We start from the raw sequence: 20,350 nt of genomic DNA, 5'->3' as shown, positions 1-20,350 counted from the left end.
TTTGCTTTTCTCTCTATGAATCGTAGAAAATGTAAAAACGTCAGATTTTCTACACAAATTTTTAATTTTTATTTCATTATATTTTAATATCAATTATCCTAATCCCAACTAAGATAAATACGTAACTGTTATTGTCACCGGTAAACTAAGTTAGGAAGTCAAAGTGGAAACAAGTAGTGTGCTATGGAAAAAAAATAGGACTATTAGAAGTATTAACTTCAAAAAGTCATCATGTGTTAAATTATGTGTCAAAACATAAAAATTTGTTCATTGATGGTTTGTTGCGGTTTGTTTCTATTAAATTTTATATAAAATTTATACAGAGTGAAATTAAAGATAATTCTTACAAACTAAGAAGCATTTGACATTATAGCCACATTCTTTGATTGCATAAGAAATGCAAATGTTGCGGCTAGAATATATTCAATGAAATATCCCCAAAGACGTCATCCCAGTAGTAGAGTTTTTCATATTCTGTTTTGATTTATTATATACGGTGACATCTGGAAAATGTTTCTTTGTTTTTTCCATAGCACACTACTTGCTTCTATATATTTCCGCTTATATGACAGCAACAGTTATATTTAAAATTTACACGTTTCTTAAGATATCTCGAGATAGAAAAAAGGTATAGACATGCGGTTTTCGGTATTCTGTTGCTAGTTTGGTCTAATTTTGTAATACAGGAAAACAGATACATACTTGTATTTAATATTTTCCAAATAAAACTAGATTTCTAAAAAGAAAATAAATAGCGCCTCCTAGCCGGCATATTACGTAATAGGCTGTTTCCAAATTATAACTATTACATTGACGAAAAAGAGCTGTTTTCAACAAGACCAAGTTTACAAAAATCGATTAAGCAGAACCGGACTTACAGCGATTTTTCCATAACAAGGTTCCCACTCACCCCCACCTCTTATTTGCACAGGTAGACTTAAACTTCTAAAATTAAATATGCGCAGAATTTTACAAAGAATACGATAATCGGATTTCCAGTGCCCTTTCATTAGGCACATTTTGTAAAATTTTGATTTTTTAATTTTTGATATTCAATTACGCCCTCTAGCGGTGGACTTACAATTATGAAAATAATTTCCAGGCTTTTCTCGAGGCAACATTTGTTATAAAAAATTTTTCCCAAAGCTGTACTATGTTCCTGAGATATGGCCGAGCGCCATTCTTATTGAGACACCCGGTACATCTCGTCGCTCTCCACGGCGGCGTCTTACCATCCTCCGACCATCATGCATTCCTAAACAAAATCTCGATTCATCGCTGAATGCTACATTATGCCATTCTGCCACCCAATGCTGCCATTCTCTGTACCAATTCAAACGATGATGACAGTGGTCCGTAGTCAAAGGAAGCACTAGTCGTGGGCGTAACGATACGAGTCCAAAGGCTCTAACACGATGGTATAGTATACGCAAAGTAACAGGTCTACCTTCTACTATAAATCATTGGACAGCGATTTGACGTGTAGTAGCAAAAGGGTCTCGAAGAACCAGTAGTCTAAAACGCCTCTCGTGACGCTCTGAGATACGCTAATGTTGATAAGTTGGTCTTCTTCGTGTCCCTCTACCTTTATCCTAAAGGCGCATTTAAATCAAAGCGAACACGAACGAACGAACGAATTCGTTCGTTAACTTTATTGTATTTGTACAGCGAATCGAGCACGACCGAACGAATTCGTTCGCATTCGCACATGTTCCAACCGATGTCGGTAAGTTAGCGAATCATCAAAGGATATCGTTGTTCAATGTGGACAGTGGATAGACGGTAGCGAACGAATTCGTTTAAAGTACTGATTTAATTTATTTACAAACATTAGTTTGAGAGGGTTGTTTATTGTGTAGACGTGAAAACATCATTTTGCAATATGGAATGGACCAATGAAAAGATACTTCAATTAATTGAGTTATATAGAAATGAAGAATACATATGAAACCCGAAATCGAAGCTATATAAAATAATAAACAGAAACACTGATGCTTGATATATTTCTATAAGAATGGGTTGTGATGTCTCTGAACTAAAAAAATGAATTAGCTTCTGGCATCATTTAGACGAGAAAGACAAAAAGAGGGTTCGAAGTAGTTTGCTTTTAAAAGCCTAATGTCTTTATTGGATAAATTTCAACCCAGAAAGACTAATGAGGTAAGCAAATGAAATTAATTGCTAAAATTAATTAAAAACAAATTTATTTTGATACACCAATTTTACAATTTATTATTTGAACATAATATAGTCATAATACCAAGAGCAAGCAACTTTTTCGAGGAAGGATTTTTAGGAAAGCTGGTTCTTTAATATATTATTCTCTATGCTCCCTCAAACAGCGTATAATACCAACTACCTGTCTGCTGATACAGATTGCGTGCATTAGTTCGAAGCACATTATACAGGTACTACCTACCTACATAGATATGTTGAATTCAAAATTATTTTAAGAAGATAATTTTTTTTGTCATTACTTTTGTCATTATTAGAAATATGATTACAAATCTTTTGTCAGTAATTTATATGCTAAAAAGTGTTACATTTGACCTGTGCTCTTGTGCGGAATGGAAGCATGGACGTTAAAGGCCAGTTCCATTAACAAATTTGAAGTGTTTAAAATGTGGTGCCTACGTCGAATGCTTAGAATATCATGGACGGACAGAGTCAGAAACGATTAAGTACTAAGAAGAGCGGGATTACAGGATAGGGAACTTTTTAAGAAGACTGCATACTTGGGGCATATATTACGAGGGGAACGATACACTTTTCAGCAACTGATATACAAAGATAGAGGGTAAGGGGGGTCTGGGAAAAAGATGTCATGGCTGCGTAATCCCCAGTGGACAAGAATCCACGGCTATGAAATGCTTTGCAATGCTAAAAATATAATATTTTAATAAATTACAGTAATATTTTATAAACAAGACAATGTACAGTGGAAGCCTACGCAGAAATGCACGGCATCTTAAGAAGAAGAAGAAATATGAATTTATAATTGCTAGACATTTTTGGACGTTTTATTTATTTCCAACTTTAGTTGATAATGCCAGATTTAAATAAAATATTAATAAATAAAACTTATCATCAAAATGTTCAACAAAATAATAAAAAATACCTGAATAAATTATTTTTGAGTCTGGAAATAATTTTTATTTTATTTTAATTATTAAAATCAAATTGTTTAAATTAAATACATAGATAATTATAGAATAGAAACAGAACAAGATGAAATTATTGAAGTCGTATCAAAATTTTTACTTATTATGAATATGACATATTTTTTTCCTTACAGAACACACATTGCATTTTATAAGCTATTACCCAACAAGATTAAAATTTACCCAGTAAGAACAGGACAATAAACTTACAACACAATGTGACTGGCCCATCTATACATCTGCGGGCAATATGCACTTCGGATCATCAACGAATGCGAATGTTCGCTTCAATGTAAATGGCCCTACTTTGTAGCGAACGAATGACCAAGCGAACACCTACGAATTCGTTCCTTCGTTCGTTCGTTCGTGTTCGCTTTGATTTAAATGCGCCTTAACACGACACACAAGCATAACCGTCATTGCCGTACAATTAATACAATCAATGGCCAATTTCGCGATACGACAAACCCATATCTCCATAGGCAACAATTCTACCCGTCAAAATCGCTAACATGTGGGTAATTTTGGTGTCTTCGAATTCAGTAGCGCACCCAGGGGGATTTTGGGGGTTAAAACCCCTCCCAGGGCATATAACAAAGATATATAAAGAATAGTAGTAAGCACTAAAATCGCTTAAACCTCTAGCTTTTTTAAAGTAAGACGAATTATGAAACCTTTTGCATTCGATTCGGGAGAGCTTCAGGGAAATTCTTGAATATTTGGCATGAATAATTACAAATGAGAATTGAATTCTTGTAGGCGGAAAATCCATTTTCCAAAGTGCATCTCAAAGTGTTTACAATAAAAATTCACAACTTGCAAAATAATCATGAGAATGAGTTTAATTTTCATATTCGGAGGATTTTGAGGTCGCTAAACAGGAATATAGGGTCGGCGAAGCTGTAAGAGGTACCTGGTGCCAGGAATCTACGTCATCTCTACGAGTTTTATAGAAATTCGTTATTGAAAATAATTTATTATCTCGGGTTTTAAGATCGCTCTGAACAAGAGTATATTGCAACGAAGATGCTGTACGAGATACCTGGTGCCCTGTATCTACGTCGTCTCTGGGAATTGTATGAAAATTCGTAATAAAATTTGTTGCAACTTGTTATTCCGGGGTTTTTGAGGTAACTAAGGGTTTTAATCATATACTCGAGGTCCTGACATCTCTATATTTAAAAAAAATTTTATTAATAGTGAAAAAATAATTTCGAATTATTTTTTTTTCATAATTTTCGCTTTGATCTAAAATAGCTTACTGTTAATGTTACTTACCGTTGAAATTTATAACGAATTTCTATAAAACTCCAAAAGACGAAGTAGAGTCCGGGCACCAGGTAATTCATACTCATACAGCATCTCCTATGCAATATTTATTGCAAAACTCCAGGAGATAAAACAGATACCGGGCACCAGGTATCTCTACAGCATCGTCGAAGCAATATTCGGATTCGGATTCAGCGACGTCAAAAACCTCGGAATAAGTTTCAATGATTTTCATAATGAATTTCCATAAAACTCCAGGAGACGACGGCGACGTGCCTACTGGGATACCGGGCACCAGGTACCTCTTACAGCTTCGCCGAACCCATATTCCTGTTTAGCGACCTCAAAACCCCCCAGTATAAAAATATAACTCATTTCCATGATTATTTTCTGAGTTGTAAAATTGTATTTTTTGACACTTTAAAAAGCACTTTGGAAATATTTATTTATGAAACAGTTCGTGAAGTATGCTTTTTGCGAACGCACGCGATGTTTAGAGCACGAGCAACAGGGGAGCGAGTGCACATAGCGTAAGTTCGCAAAAAGTACTTTACTCACAATTTCATACAATTTTTTATCTACGATAAACAAATAAAGAACTAACTCTTCGTCACTGGAATTTATTTCTGTTCTACAATTTTTAGATCTTTGACATTTAAAAATCGTAACTACTTTGCAACCACACAACTGTCAACCCTTTTGTTGTAATTTATTGCTCACATATCATCACCATGACAACGCGAAAGTTAAGGATATTTGATTATATGAAAGTGTGCAAAAAACAGTGCGAAAAAGTAAATCCCATTTAAAATACATTGTTACTTCACGCACACTTTAAATCATTCACGACTGCTATCTATAATGACAGTTTTCACAAACTAAAAACTTATACATAATATGATATAGTGTAAATAAATACATTTTATCTACTCTATGTCATATTATGTATGAGTTTTTAGTTTGTGAAAACTGTCATTATATATAGCAGTACGTGAAGTGTGCGTGAAGTAACAATGTATTTTATTTTAAATGGGATTTACTTTTTCGCACTGTTTTAATCAAATATCCTTAACTTTCGCGTTGTCATAGTGATGACATAATGAGCAATAAATTACAACAAAAGTTTTGACAGTTTTGTGGTTTGAAAGAAGTTAGAATTTTTAAATGTCAAAGTTCTAAAAATTGTAGAATAGAAATGAATTCCAGTGACAAAGAGTTACAGTTTTTTTATTTGTTTATCGTAGATAAAATATTGTATGAAACTGTGCGTGAAGTACTTTTTGCGAACTTACACGATGTATAGCACTCGCTCCGATGTCGCTCGTGCTCTAAACATCGCGTGCGTTCGCAAAAAGCATACTTCACGAACTGTTTCATAAATAACTATTATGTTTAAAACAATGTAATTTTTATTTGTACCTCAAGCCGAGCATTCAAGAATTTTCCTAATGCTCTCTCGAATCGAACGCAAAAGGTTTCATAACGTAATGCTTTATATCCTCGCCTACAGGAAAATGTAACTTGTTTTTCACAAACAATACAAAAAAAAAAAAATTCGGTGTCCAAGCCAACCCCTCCCAGAGGAAAATTCTCGGTGCGCCACTGTTCAAATTTGAGGCATTTTCTTACACTGAATACAAGTAATATTAAAATCACAATAAAGATGCACTGAAAATAAACAAACCAAGACACATTGAATGTTACCAGGAGCACTCCCGAATCATGATTTGCAATGTATAGGTAAACTTTTTAAAACATTATTTGGAATTTACAATTTATATACCTAGGGGAGATTGAGGCTCCTTCGGACATAAAAATTTGATCTGTCATATCACTCTAAATACCTCACCAAATAAAGAAAGAAAATATTCATAAAATACATTGTTCACCCAACGTTCACTGTATATATGCTTTTAATATTAAACCCTGTACTTGTTGTAAAGAAAATCAAAACCACTTTTTCAAAAACTTCTGAAGTTGCCCCACTTGGGGGGGGGGGGGGGATTGGGCAGCTTCAGACACAATTGGAAAAATGACAACCTCATAATAATATAAATGTTTTAGAAATTATTTATTAAAATACTTAAAACTATATTATGATACTTAATCAAACCCCTAATGCATATTGAAGTTTTCCAATGAAACTGAAAAAGACAATAATGATTTCTGTCGCTTTGTACCCTGCTCAGAAGGAGTTGGCAAAAGGCTACAATTTCTAATAAAGGAGCACTAGAGATATCTGGTACGATGGGGTAGAAAAATTTATAATTTACTTTAGATGACACTCTCAAAAATGAAATTTCAACATCTCCATCATCACATTTACCAATGATTCTCCCAACATAGTACACATCTTTTTGTTTTACAGTCCCAAATTTAACCTGCACATAATCCTTAATTTTCAATTCACTCCTGTCAAAATTTTGCTGTGGTTCTTCTAATACTTTATCATCAGAGTTTTTGTCATTTTCATCATCAATTGTCTTCTCTCATTTTCAAAAAGTTTTCGTAGATTTAGTATGTTCAGCATTGGAGTTGGTGGTTTTCTTTGTTTCTTATTGATCTGTTTCTCTGCCAGAAGAAGCTTTTCTGGGGTGTCAGTTATTATTCTGCTTTTCCTCTTTTCTCTTGGTTTCTGGGAGCTAGTATTGAGTTTCGATTTTGGATATCCTCGTATCTCCTCAGAACTTAAATAACAGCCAGGCTGTTGAGAGAGCGGCATAGGCGTAGGGTTTTGACAGCTTGACGTTGATGGAGTGTCTATTGGTTGCTGAAAGTTTTCTCTTGAAATTTGGAGAGATGAGGGTGGTTTTTCAGATTCTAAAGTTGGTAGATATGTTGGCTAGTTGGCATGTTAGAGGTTCATCAGGAAGAGTTTCTTCTGGAAGATTAGGTCTCTCACTGACCAAACTGGCAGCAAACATATCGTCAGTGAAAATGTGCCTTTCAACTGGAAATATTCCTGTTTTTTTGAAAGAATTTATAATGCTCTGTGGTAATATGGCACGGCCATGTGCTATTCCAACACATGCGGCCACGCGATAGATTCCAAAACGTTGCCCTGCGTTAGACTTGAACCATAAATCAATTGCAGCATTATATTGTGTTTTAAAAGGTTTCATCAATCCCACATCCAGTAGTTGCATCATGTGGGCACAATGGGGTGGAACTGTTAGAATGTGCGCGCCATTAGCTCTTGCTAGTTCTATTGCCTCAATTGACAAGTGGCTCTCATGATTGTCGCAAATTAGAAGAATTCTTCTCTTTTCAGAGGAACCTGAATATTTTATAAAGTGCTGCATCACATGAACGAAATTGGAAGTGACTGATGAGCCAAACCAAAGGTCCCGTTTGGTGCTCCATTTATCATGTGGCTCTTGAAGTGAACTCTCAGAAATACTAGAGCAGAGGTATTGTATTTCCAGCTGCATTTATAAACAAAACTGTAGTAACTAGAGTTCCTCTCTCACCACTTACAGCAGCTGCTACTTGTTTTTAGCCTTTTTGTGAAATCACACGAGAAGGGTCTTGGTCAGTTTCAGTTTTTGTTTCATCCATATTCCAAATCCTGGATAAGTCACAGAGTTCTGGGTGTCTTTTGATTATTTTTTCATAATTATTAAAAAAAAGCATTTACATTATGTTTGTTAAAGTAAATTGCACGTGTAATACTGCATCCTTCAGCAGCACGGAGAGATAATCTTGGGTGGCGTTTCATAAAACCGTATAGCCAGTCCATTCCTGCCATTCTTGGAGCTTCCCAGTTTTTAGGACAGTCAATATTGTTCATGTTGGCCATCTCATGTGCTAGTTTTCGAGCCTCTAGATTGTTAAGACTATAAAACATTTTTGAACACTTAATTAAATATGCCTCAAGGTCGTCTTCCTGTTTGTCAGTAAAAACCTTTCTAGTATCGTTTCTTAATTTCATATCTTGTTCGCCATCTGGGTTATCCCTAAACTTCTTAACGTACATACCAACAGTTTGATATTTTAATCCAAATCTTTTAGCAGCATTTCTTATCGATTCACCATCTAGGATGGCCGCTATACATTATTTTTTAGATTCGTCTTCGAAATTTCCTTTTGTTTTTCCTTTCTTCCTATTTCTTACCATCTTCAGACAATCTGCAACAAAGCGAAACTTTTTTAAATAACTATTAATAAATATATATGTATAACTAAATAACTAAATATAAAATATATAACTTTTAAACATGTTATTTCAAAAAAGGTGTCTCTATTTTCCATTGCGTGTGTCTGATAGTGCCTGGTGCCCCATACCGTTTTGTCTGAAGGTGCTCCACTCGATGTGTCCAGACCAGTGATGTGGGAGGGAGGGGATGTGACATGAGGTGAAGTAGATGGGCTCGCTTTCACGGGATAAATAAGGAAGGCAATATGGCGGAACAACTCTTTAGCAGTATATTCTGTTCTATATAAAGTATATAATTATAAAATTGTATTATATTATATAAATATATATGTAATTAATAATTTTAATAATTAATTAACAACATATATTCCACGTATAACATAAAAAACCTGCCCGCCGCCATATTGCCTTTCCCAAAAGTGTCAAATCAAGTGGTCCCATTTAGTAAACACGAGAGCATCTCTTATGTCATATCCCCTCTCTCCCACATCACTGGTCCAGACTAAATGTAAAAATATACCCTAAGAGTGCCATCATTAACAAATGTGAATAGTACAGGTTATACAGCAATAAATGGACTTAAAACTGGTAGCAGTGTTAATTATCCTAAGTCTTATCTTCTAATAAAAAATTCATCTTACCTTCAATCCAAAAATTTGACTTTCAACCACCAAAAACTAATTTTTCACTTAATGACATGAACCCTTTACTGCACTGTTCTACAGACTGAACTACAATAGTTTGAGTAGTAATGGAATGTTTTGATGTCAGTGTTGTCAACCCGAGTCCTTACATTTACCCACAATATCAATGTCTGAAGCTGTCCCCTGTCTGAAGGAGCCCTCTTCTCCCCTACATTGCAAATCATGATTTGGGAGTGCTCCTTGTAACATTCAACGTATCTTGGTTTGTTTATTTCTACTGCATCTTTATTGTGATTTTAGTTTAGACTGAGGAATAATATCAAAAAATTTCTGTAAGAGACGGTCTTCATAAATCGGTCTCTTCACAAAAAAATTAAAGATAAAACTTTATTTTCATAAAAAGTATAAAAAGATAAAACAATGATATTGTTATGGTTTTATATTCCCCCGAACCATAATATCCAAGGAAATGAACTTTCCGACTTAATTATGCAAATTCCATCACCAAAATTAATTCTTGGTGATTTTAACCTTCCGATGACCAACCTTTTTTTGTTACACGGATGACCAAGGGGGGGGGGGAATGACCCCAGGTAAAAAATGTCAAAACTGACAATTAACAAAAAAATTAATTAAGTTTTTTTTTATTTTTTTTTTATTTTTTTATGGCATGGACTTTATGTCCTTCAGCCAGTCACAACATGAGTATTAGTGTCATGTGTAGTGTGTATGTTGAGTAAGTGTCTTGTTACTTTGCAAAGTCGACGTCATTAGCATAAAACTACTTGGAATTACACATAATAGACGGTATTTTACTAAACATCAACTTCAGAATATATTTTTTATTCGTAAAATACAGAGAATTTTTTTTATTTCAAAATATAAGGATATCTAGAATCATATTAAAGTCAAATAAAAAAATAATGAGTTAAAAATTGAAGATACTTTTGGATTTATTAAAGAAAAACCTACGCTGGGGTCACAATTTCCCCCGCTTGGTCATCCGAAGGTTAACAGCCATAATCTTCTATGGGGTTCCGAAAAAACTACTAAATCCAATAGAATGAAAGCAAATCCAATAGAAATTGTAGCCAGTAACGATGATATAAATACTCCAATTAATAAAACAGAACTGTTAGAAGCTGTCCAAATGTTAAAAAACACATCACCAGGCCCAGATGACATACCCGCAATATTCCTACAATAGTTACCTAACGAAGCTTTAGACTTCCTATTGAATCTTTTTAACATAATCTGGTGTAAACAAAAATTTCCCGACTTATGGAGACAAGCTATTGTCATCCCTATTCTAAAACCTAACAAGCCGGCAACAACAGCAGAATCATATAGGCCAATATCATTTACATGTTCTACTTGCAAACTGCTAGAGAAAATAATAAATAATAGACTTATGTGGACTTGGAACATCACAATTTACTCATACCGGAACAAGCTGGATTTCGTCCCTTAAGATCCAATACAGATAATGTTTTACATTTAGAAAGTCAAATTAATGAAGCCTTCTATAACAAACAGAAATGCATAGCTGTTTACTTTGATATCCACAAAGCATTTGATTTGGCATGGCGATACAGAATATTAACAAAGCTACATACTTGGGGAATTCAAGGAAACATGTTGGCATTTTTAAATAACTTTCTAAATCAACGCAAATTTTCAGTACGAAGTAATGGAGAACATTCTACTATTAAGTCTCAGGACAATGGAACACCACAAGGATCTGTAATTAGCCCTACACTTTTTTTAATTGCAATGAATGATGTTCTAAAAAATCTCAAGAGACCTGCACAGACTAGATTATATGCTGATGATATGATAATGTTCGTCAAAGGAAAAAATATTACTTCCATGGTCAAATTTTTACAAGAAGAACTAAACAAAATCGAAAGTTGGTCTAATACGAGTGGATTAAATTTTTCAGCTGACAAGACACAATATATTATTTTTTCCAAAAAGCCTATTCACACTAACATACCTGCCTTAAAATTCGGCACAAAGTTTTTGAAACGATGTTCAGAGATAAAATATTTAGGTTTAACATTTGACGAGACTTTAAGTTGGAAATCACATATTAAGCAATTGGCGATATCATGTCAAAATGGTATAAATCTTCTTAAATGTTTAGCCAACAAACAATTAGCTGACGGAGATATATTACTACTGTTGTATAGAAGCCTAATCCGATCAAAATTGGACTACGGATGTATTGCATATTCTTCAGCGTCAAAGTCAAATTTAGAAATCTTAGACATTATACACAACAATGCATTACGCATAATATCTGGAGCTTACAGAACAACTCCTCTTGCAAGCCTCGAGTGGGAACTTGGAGAGCCATCATTACATGAACGACGAAAATTACTTAGTCTATCTTACGTTTCAAAACAATCATCATTACGACCTGACAACCCTTTTCTTATTCAGTCATCGTTATCTAATATCAACATAAGGACACATTACCATTTCAATTAAGGATCAAAAACATTTTAAACTCTATTGAAATTTTTAACTTTCCCTCAACATATTTAGCAAACGTAAACACGGCACCTCCCTGGTTAATACCTTTGCCTTCTTTAAATTTACAACTATTATCATACCATAAATCTGAAACCAATCCACAAATATTTATAAGCAATTATAAATAGAATACTTTCTTCTTTCCCTGAGACATAATAAAAAGCTTCAAATTGCCCACAGAATCCACTGTGATAACTGGAGAAATGTATGCAATATACAGAGCTCTAAATCATATACAAACAGTCGAATCAGAAAAATTCCTTATTATTACTGACTCAATCAATTCCCTCCATATACTATCAAAAATGTACACCTGCAACCCGATTGCTAAATTATTTAAAAACAAGATGCAACAGTTGAAGAACAAAACATTAGTCTTCGTGTGGGTACCGCCACATATAGGAATTAAAGGAAACGATATAGCTGATAAAAATGCTCGAGAAATACCAAATTCTCCAAATATCAGACCGATAATGAAACCACTAGCAGAAGATCTCAAACCGTATTTTAAACAAAAGCTTATAAGTAATTGGACTAAATGTTGGGAAGAAAAATCTTCAATGTTGAAAGAAATAAAACCAAATTTTGGACGATGCCGATGGAATAAAAACTCCCCTAGCCGTTTCTTTCAGGTAGTATTAACCAGGCTTCGATTAGGACACAGTAAACTTACACATGAATATCTAATTAAGAAGGAACCTCAACCAAAATGTACGAGTTGTGATGTGCCGTTAACAGTGAAACATGTGTTAACAGAGTGTCCCAAATATAGTGCTGAAAGACTAACTTATAACATCCCATCAGTTATAACGGAGATTTTTAGTGTCTGTACCAGTGAAAATATTGTGAAATTTTTAAGAGACTGTAACATATTGTACCACATATAATTATGTTATTTTTAGTCATTATTGTATATGTTACAGTTCAAGTTGATTATCCAGTTGGAGTTGACTCCGACTAGTTGGAGTCAACTCTAACGGCTGGTTTCAGTAAAAGTTGATTATAAATATAAAATGAAGATTTATATTCAACATTTACTAGTAAAAGTAGACTCCAACTAGGAAAAGTATACTCTTCCCAATGCCATTTGATTCACACAAACAGCCGATTCTAGAAATTAAATGTTACTGAATATGTTCAAATTAGTCTAGGCTGTATCGTCGCCCCCGTTAGGTAAATTACTCCGATTCGAATTTTTTGCACAAACTTACTCAAAAAGAGGTCCTTATAACAAATCTACTGGGTGCCGGGCAGTACCTTGATCGATAAATTGTTTAAACAATTTTTTTAGACAAATTCACAAAAATAATTTTTTCACTTCGAACAATTTTTTTTTAGATGATTTGGGTTATTCTGAGCAAAAAAAGGTATTTTGTGATTTTTCTCTAAAATTGATTGTTGTCGAGTTATACGCGATTTAAAATTTGAAAAATGCGAAAATAGCCATTTTCAAGGCTTAATAACTCAGTTAAAATCCATTATTATGAAAGTCAGAAAGTGACCAAATCAAAGTTTATACCCCCCTCTACAAGATCCAGCAGAAATTTTTGTCACTCTTTTATTACTAAGCTTTATCTTTAATTATTATCAATGAGCGCTAAGTGCGTATTAGGCGGCCGTCAATGGTGAGTGCTAAAGAGATGCACCATTCTGGCCGTCCAATGGTGAATCTCACTCGCACTCACATTGACGGCCGTCTCAATACACGCTTAGCGCTCATTGTTGATAATTAAAAATAATATCTTATTAATGAAATAATGACAAAAATTTCTTCAGGATCTTATAGAGGTAGCTTTAGTCTTTGATTTTTTTTTAGTTTCTGACTTTGATAATATATAATATCGTATGGCATTTAGTCTTTCGGACAGTTTCGGCGCTAATTACATCTTTAATCCTGTTTCAAGTAACTAGTGTCGATGTACACTAGCCCAGGGGGACCGACGGCTTAACGTGCTCTCCGAGGCACGGTGAGACGGCTCGTGTCATTATTGAAAATGAAAATGGTGTGTCTTTGACAGGGCTCGAACCAACGTGCACTGGCGTATGAGGCCAGCGATTATGCCGTTACTCCACTATCTCTTTACGCCGTTAGCGTTACTCGCTCGACTTTCACTATAATTATCTTTAACCGAGTTATTAAACCTTAAAAATGGTTATTTTGGCGTTTTTCAAAATTTAAGTCGCTAATAACTCGAAAACAGTCAATTTTAGAGAAAAAAAGGCCCAAAGGATCTAAAAAAAATTTGTACGAAGTGAAAAAATTATTTTTGCGAATTTGTTTAAAATCATTGTTTATCGCCAAACGTCACTAAAATCATCCATTATTGTACTCATTTGCCCTCATTTTCGGCAGTAAAGTAACACTTTGTTGTATTGAAAGAAGAATGTTACTTTACCTGCCGCAACTATTAATCAAATTAACCGAGATTGAATGTAAGTGGTCAATGGCAGCAATTGATTATTTATTTGAGTGAAATTAAAATTTATTTACTTTAATTATTAAAAATATTGTACAAAATGTATCTTATTATTAATAAAATTTATGTCAAAAAGTAAAATTCTGTAGTGTTTCGCAATTATATTCATACAAAATAAATCAAAACTTTACAGATTTAGTAGTTATTAGGTAGGTATACAATATGCAAAAGTCATCTGTCATTACTGTCATACGAATTTTAACGACCCCCCTACAAGATACTGCAGAAATTTTTGTTATTATTTTATTACTAAGCGGTTATTTTTAATTATTAACAATGAGCGCTAGGAGCGTATTGACGCAGCTATCAATGTGAGTGCGAGTGAGATGCACCATTGCACCATTTTGACATTTAAAAATTCAAACTTCTGTCAAACCACAAAACTGTCAAAACTTTTTTTGTAATTTATTGCTCACATGTCATCACCATGACAAGGCGAAAGTTCTTCTTCTTGTGGTGCTTTCTCCTTTAGTGGAGGTTAGCGACTACACTGGCAAATCTGTCTCTGTCCAATGCGGCTCTAAACAAAAATGTTGAATCAAGGCCGGTCCAGTCTCTGATATTTCTAAGCCATGAAATCTGGCGCCTACCGGGACCCCGTTTTCCTTCAATCTTACCCTGGATGATCAGTTGCGTGAGGCGGTACTTTTTTTTTCTCATTATGTGTCCCAGGTAGCTAACTTTTCTGACTTTAATAATTTTTAGCAGTTCCCTATCTGTACCTATTCTCCTCAGAACATATTCGTTGGTGGTGTGGGTTATCCAAGGTATTTTCAAGTCTCTTCTATCAAGCCAGAGTTCAAAGGCGTCCAACTTGTTCATCAGTGTTGTGTTGTCTCCAGGCCTTCGTTGCATACAAAAGTATTGACCACACATAGCAATGCAGAAAACGACATCTAAGGCTGATATTAATGCTACTGTTACAAAATAAGCTTTTCATTTTGATAAACCCCTGTCGGGCTACCTCTATTCTCGCTATTGACTTCTTGTTTATAATCAAGTTGATTGTTGAACCAGCAACCAAGATATTTGTACTGGCTTACGTATTCAACCTGTTGGTGTTTCACATATTTATTGGAAGAGGTAAATTTTTGTTCCTTGATATTCTTATAACTTTGGTTTTCGCAGTATTGATCTTCATCCCCATTTTTTCACAACTCTCAGTAACCCTATCCAACAGTATCTGCAGACTATGGTCCGAATCAGTCATTAATACTGTGTCATCTGCATACCGGATATTATTTACTCTCTGCCCGTTTATCCTGATTCCTTTTGAAGAGTGCGGTAAAGAGTTTGCAAATATTACCTGAGAGGAGACGTCAAAAGTATGGGTGATAGCACACAGCCCTTCTCTAACACCTCGTTGTATTTCAATTGGCCTTAACGTATTACCATTGGTCTGTATGATTGCTGTCTGATTCCAATAAATAGCCTCTATAATTTTAGAATCTCTTTTGTCGACTCCGATGTCGTTCAATCTTTCTATCAAGGTCTTGTGCTTCACCCTATCGAACGCTTTCTCAAAATCTATGAAACAGATAAAAAGGTCTGCTTGCTGATCTTTGTATCTTTGTGCCAGAGTTTGAAGACAGAATATTGCTTCTCGTGTCGCCATACCTTTCCTGAAGCCAAATTGTTCTTGACCGGTGACCTCATCACATTTTTTATAATATATTCTGTTCTGTATGATACGCAAGAAAAGCTTCAGAATGTTATTTAATAGACTTATAAGGCGGAAGTCCTGGCATAATTTGGCGTTCTTCTTTTTAGGCAGTGGTATGAAGACTGATTCAAGCCATATTTTAGGGATAGTCCCTGTATTGTAAACATTATTAACCCGCCAGTGGTCGCTATATGAGATTTTTTCTCACGGTTTCAGAAAATTTCGCACAACTTTTTTTCTGGGAAATTATACGCGCTGCAGTTCCTTCTAGTCTTCTAACTATCCTCCCTCTACAATATAATAGACCCTTCCGCTCAGATAGTGACTCAGTTTTCTTAGAATCACCATATTGTTGAGTATGTTGAGTCAGTGCGCTTCATGTGAGAGATTCTCTCATCAAGCGACCACCGGCGTCACCAAATATGTGTAAAAATTAATTTTATTTTTTCCCTTAAAACCTAAAATAATATCGTTTTATGATGTAATAAAAGGCGCCGTGGATGTGGTCGATGATATGAAAATCCTATATTCTGTTTCACGGGTTTGTTGTAAATGGTCACTTACCATATATATTTCAATGTTAAATATTAGCGGCATCAATAGTCACATTTTCTATAAAGATAATAATAATAAAACAGAAAAACGTCGTGTCTTTTTAAAGCTAATGGCTCTATCGTTGATGAAACCTCATCTTTTTTGTAAAATTTTGTAAAGAAAGGCAAAAGTTGGATATGTGAGAGAAAATCTCACGCGCGACCACTCGCGTAACAACCTACCTAGCGACCAATGCCGGGTTAAATAGTCCAAGAAGAAGGTCTAAGTTTTCCTCGTTGATTAACTTCAATAGCTCAGCTGGTATTTCATCTTTTTCTACAGATTTGTTGTTTTTTAGTTGACGTCCATTAAATCCAATATTTCCTCTGTCATCCATCTTTGCTTCCGTGGTCGCTGTTTTGTGAGCATTTCAGTTGCCGTTGCAAGGACGTGTCTGATTTCCTCCCGAAGGCGAAAGTTAAGGATGTTTAATTATATGAAAGTGTGCTAAAAACAGTGCGAAAAAGTAAAACCGATTTAAAATACATTGTTACTCCAGACACACTTTAAACCCTTCATGTACTGCTTTCTATATTTACAATTTTCACACAATAAAACCTTTACATACATAATATGAGATAGAGTAGATAAAAATTGTTTTGGTGAATTTGGTTAACAAAAATTGGTTAAACAATTTTTCGACCGCGGTACCGCGTGACAACCTGTGTATTTTTTATGAGGATTGTTATACGGATATATTTCTTTGAGTAAGTTTGTGCAAAAAATCGAATCAAAATAATTTACCTAACGGGGGCGACGTTACAGACTATACTAATAAGTAGTTGAAACGGTCAAAACAAAGAAACGCACACTCATCAAAAATGCACTTGAGATTCTCGTATAATCAACATTTACTGAATCGATCCAGTAAGAGTCAACTCCAACTAGTAAAAGTTGATTCAAATTTTTAAAATCAACTTTTACTGCTCGTTTCAGTTGGAGTTGACTCCAACTAGTTGGAGTCAACTCTAACTGAGAATCAACTTGAACTGTAACATATACACTAAATCCATCCGCTAATAACCAATATGGTTGATGCGGCTTACTTTAAATAAAAAAAAAATAATAATATTGTTATCATAGCATTCGTTAAATATCGTTATTCTGTTGCTAAAAAACTAAGTTCAAGAAATTATTCTTCTGGGTGTACCTAACACTTCTAAGGTCACTGAGTATATTCAAATGAAATACCTAAATAAGATGGGATATATTTTTTTGTTGTTCTACAGGAATCGACATAACTGAAGCTTACCTTTGTATAGTGACTTCAAGTGAACGATACTATATTTATTCGTATAGGTATTTGGAAGGATTCAAGCTTAAATGTAGTGGTGTAATAGAAGGGCTTACAAATATTATTCCTTTGAACTATAACAAGCAGCTTTATCTATTTGCAGGATCAGCCAAAAGCAGTTCTCTATTGACGGTTGTAAAAAGTGGATCAGATTAATCTTTTCGATTTTTTCAAGTAATACCAGTGCTCATAAATCGTCAAACAATTTTTAGTTACAAAATATAACACCTGAGATATAAGTTTTGCCAGAAGTATTAAATAATGTGATTGATTAAACACATTTTTTTTAAAGTCACCTGTAGGTAATTGTAATTATTACAGTGTGAATTGTGTGAAGTGGCTTTAAATAAAACTAAATTTTGTAAAATATCCCTAAGTTGTCTACCTAATACTTTGATGCATATAATATAAGAACTGAGGAAACCCCTGACTAGTTCTGACATAAAATTTTTTGACGAATAAAATTTGCTTCAAGTAAAAAAACTATATACGACAACAATAGCCCAAATCTTCATTTTTTAAGAATATTTTTAATAAAAATCGTTGTTCTTAATCTTGTTGTAATTGCTGTCTACTATTTTAAATTTTGTTTGAATATAATCTTTTTAGAAAAATTTAAATAATAAAAATAAATGTTTTAGTAAAAATTGTTAGGCAATGATTATTGTTGATTTTTTATTGTTTACTGTTATTATTTGTTATTTTTTATCGTTAAAATTTATAAAAAGCTAGTTAATATATATGTATGTAGGTATATAATTATATTAATTAATTATCTATTTTACCATTTTAATTTATTAAAGTAGCTATTGTGAAAGATGTGAATTGTAAATATATTTAAAAAATATTAAAATATAAAAATATTAATATAAATACTAAAATAAACATATTAAGATCATTTATCTTATTATTTTTTAAAATACAGATTCCGAATGAAGTAACATTTGAAAAGAATTGTTAATACAACTCTCTGTTGTACCTACCTCTCACTATTTTGTATTTCTCCTACAGCTTCTGCCGCATCCATTTCGATGTTCACCTTTTTCGGTCAGTCCATTTCTCCTCATTTATGGTTCTATCTCTCATTATTCCTCTGATTCCTTCTCTGCATTATAATGCTGGCCTTCCTCTCATTCTATTCTATGTGCAAGACCTATTTTGGCGATCGTTCATCTTTCATTCGATTTACATGCCCGTGCCATAAAATCTGATTTCATCCTATTGTATATGTATACGGTATTGTAAATCCTTTTTGTTCTTCTTCTTATTTCTTAATTTGGGATGTGATTAAGTCTGTATATCCGACACGCTCTTCTTAGATAGTCCATTTCTACTACTTTTGTTTTTTTATTTCATCGTCATTTGCCAACATACAGATTCGTATGTTAAAATTGTATTGTCAAAATTTGTTCATAAACTAATTTTAGGACCAAAGTAACGAATTTAGTGTTTGTATTACATTTCGGTCCTGTTGTATTTTCTGCTGGATATTCCGTTTCGATGTTCCTTCCTGACTCTGGGTATTTAAATTCTTCTAATTTTTTATATCTCGAATCGAGAGTTGTGGGTCTCTTTCTTTGTCCTTTATTCTTAGATATTTCGTTGTGTTTATGTTGACTGTGAGTCCCCAATTTTCGTATTCTTTGGCTAACTTTCGAATCATACAATCCATGTCTTCTTCATCGTTTGCCATAATGCTAGAACACTTGCTCGTCTGCAAAGAAAATATTTGTTATGTACTTGTTTCCAAGTTCTATTCCCATTCCTGTACCTACATGTTCTCCTTCAGTTGTTGAATGCTTCCTGAATATAGATTTTTAATAGAGTTGGAAAAAAGAACATTCTTGTTTTAAGCTTTTTGTGACAGGAAATGTGTCTGAGATTTTATTCTCCATTTTAACGGCACTTTTTGCTTGTATGTACAATGTACATGTTCGCTATGGCGTTGATGTATGCATTACTAAAGCCTACCTTCGTCAATATTTCAAGTAATTTTTTTAAGGGTACCCACTGTATCATAGGCCTTCTCTATGTCAACGAACACTAAATAAGTCGATACATTTCTGTCTGTATTTTTCTCTATAATTTGTTGACGTACAACTATGTTATCAACACAAGTTCTGTCAGCACGGAATCCACTTTGATCTTCTATTTCCTCATATTGGTTTTCGATTCGTTCTTTTATCAATCGATCGTAAAAATTCTCCAATGAGCTAATAACGCTTATATCTGTAATTTTTACAGTTTTTCTTGTCTTCTTTTTTAGTGGATAGAGCTTATACATGTTAAACTCCAATTTTATGGAACATGTTCTTGTTTGATTAGACCTTTCTTAAAGATCTTTGCCAACAATTATTCTATTAGTATTGCCGATCCGAGTTTTATTAATTCAATGGGGATGTTTCCTAGTCTAGGCGCCAAATAGAGGTCACCGTGTCATTTTCAATTCTGATGAACAAACTCAACGGTTTCTTATGGATTTTTGGCTGCTGATTACGAATTTCGAGGGTGGATTTCGATCCGAGTGGTCAAAAAATTGTTATCAACAATTTAA

General features: G+C 33.9%; 1 protein-coding gene across 1 annotated transcript in view; it reads left to right on the top strand.

Moving 5' to 3' along the window:
* Positions 1-18,601, top strand: part of LOC114333090 (uncharacterized) — a 250,686-nt gene extending 232,085 nt beyond the window's left edge. Inside the window, exon 31 of the mRNA XM_050663634.1 lies at positions 17,732-18,601. Coding sequence (XP_050519591.1) covers positions 17,732-17,952 — 221 coding nt within the window. The 3' untranslated portion in view covers positions 17,953-18,601. The remainder of the gene's footprint in view (positions 1-17,731) is intronic.
* Positions 18,602-20,350: the final 1,749 nt, after the last annotated feature.

This window comes from Diabrotica virgifera, chromosome 10, assembly GCF_917563875.1.
Source record: "Diabrotica virgifera virgifera chromosome 10, PGI_DIABVI_V3a".
Taxonomy (NCBI): Eukaryota; Metazoa; Arthropoda; class Insecta; order Coleoptera; family Chrysomelidae; genus Diabrotica; species Diabrotica virgifera.
This window is presented reverse-complemented; position numbering and strand designations above follow the sequence as displayed.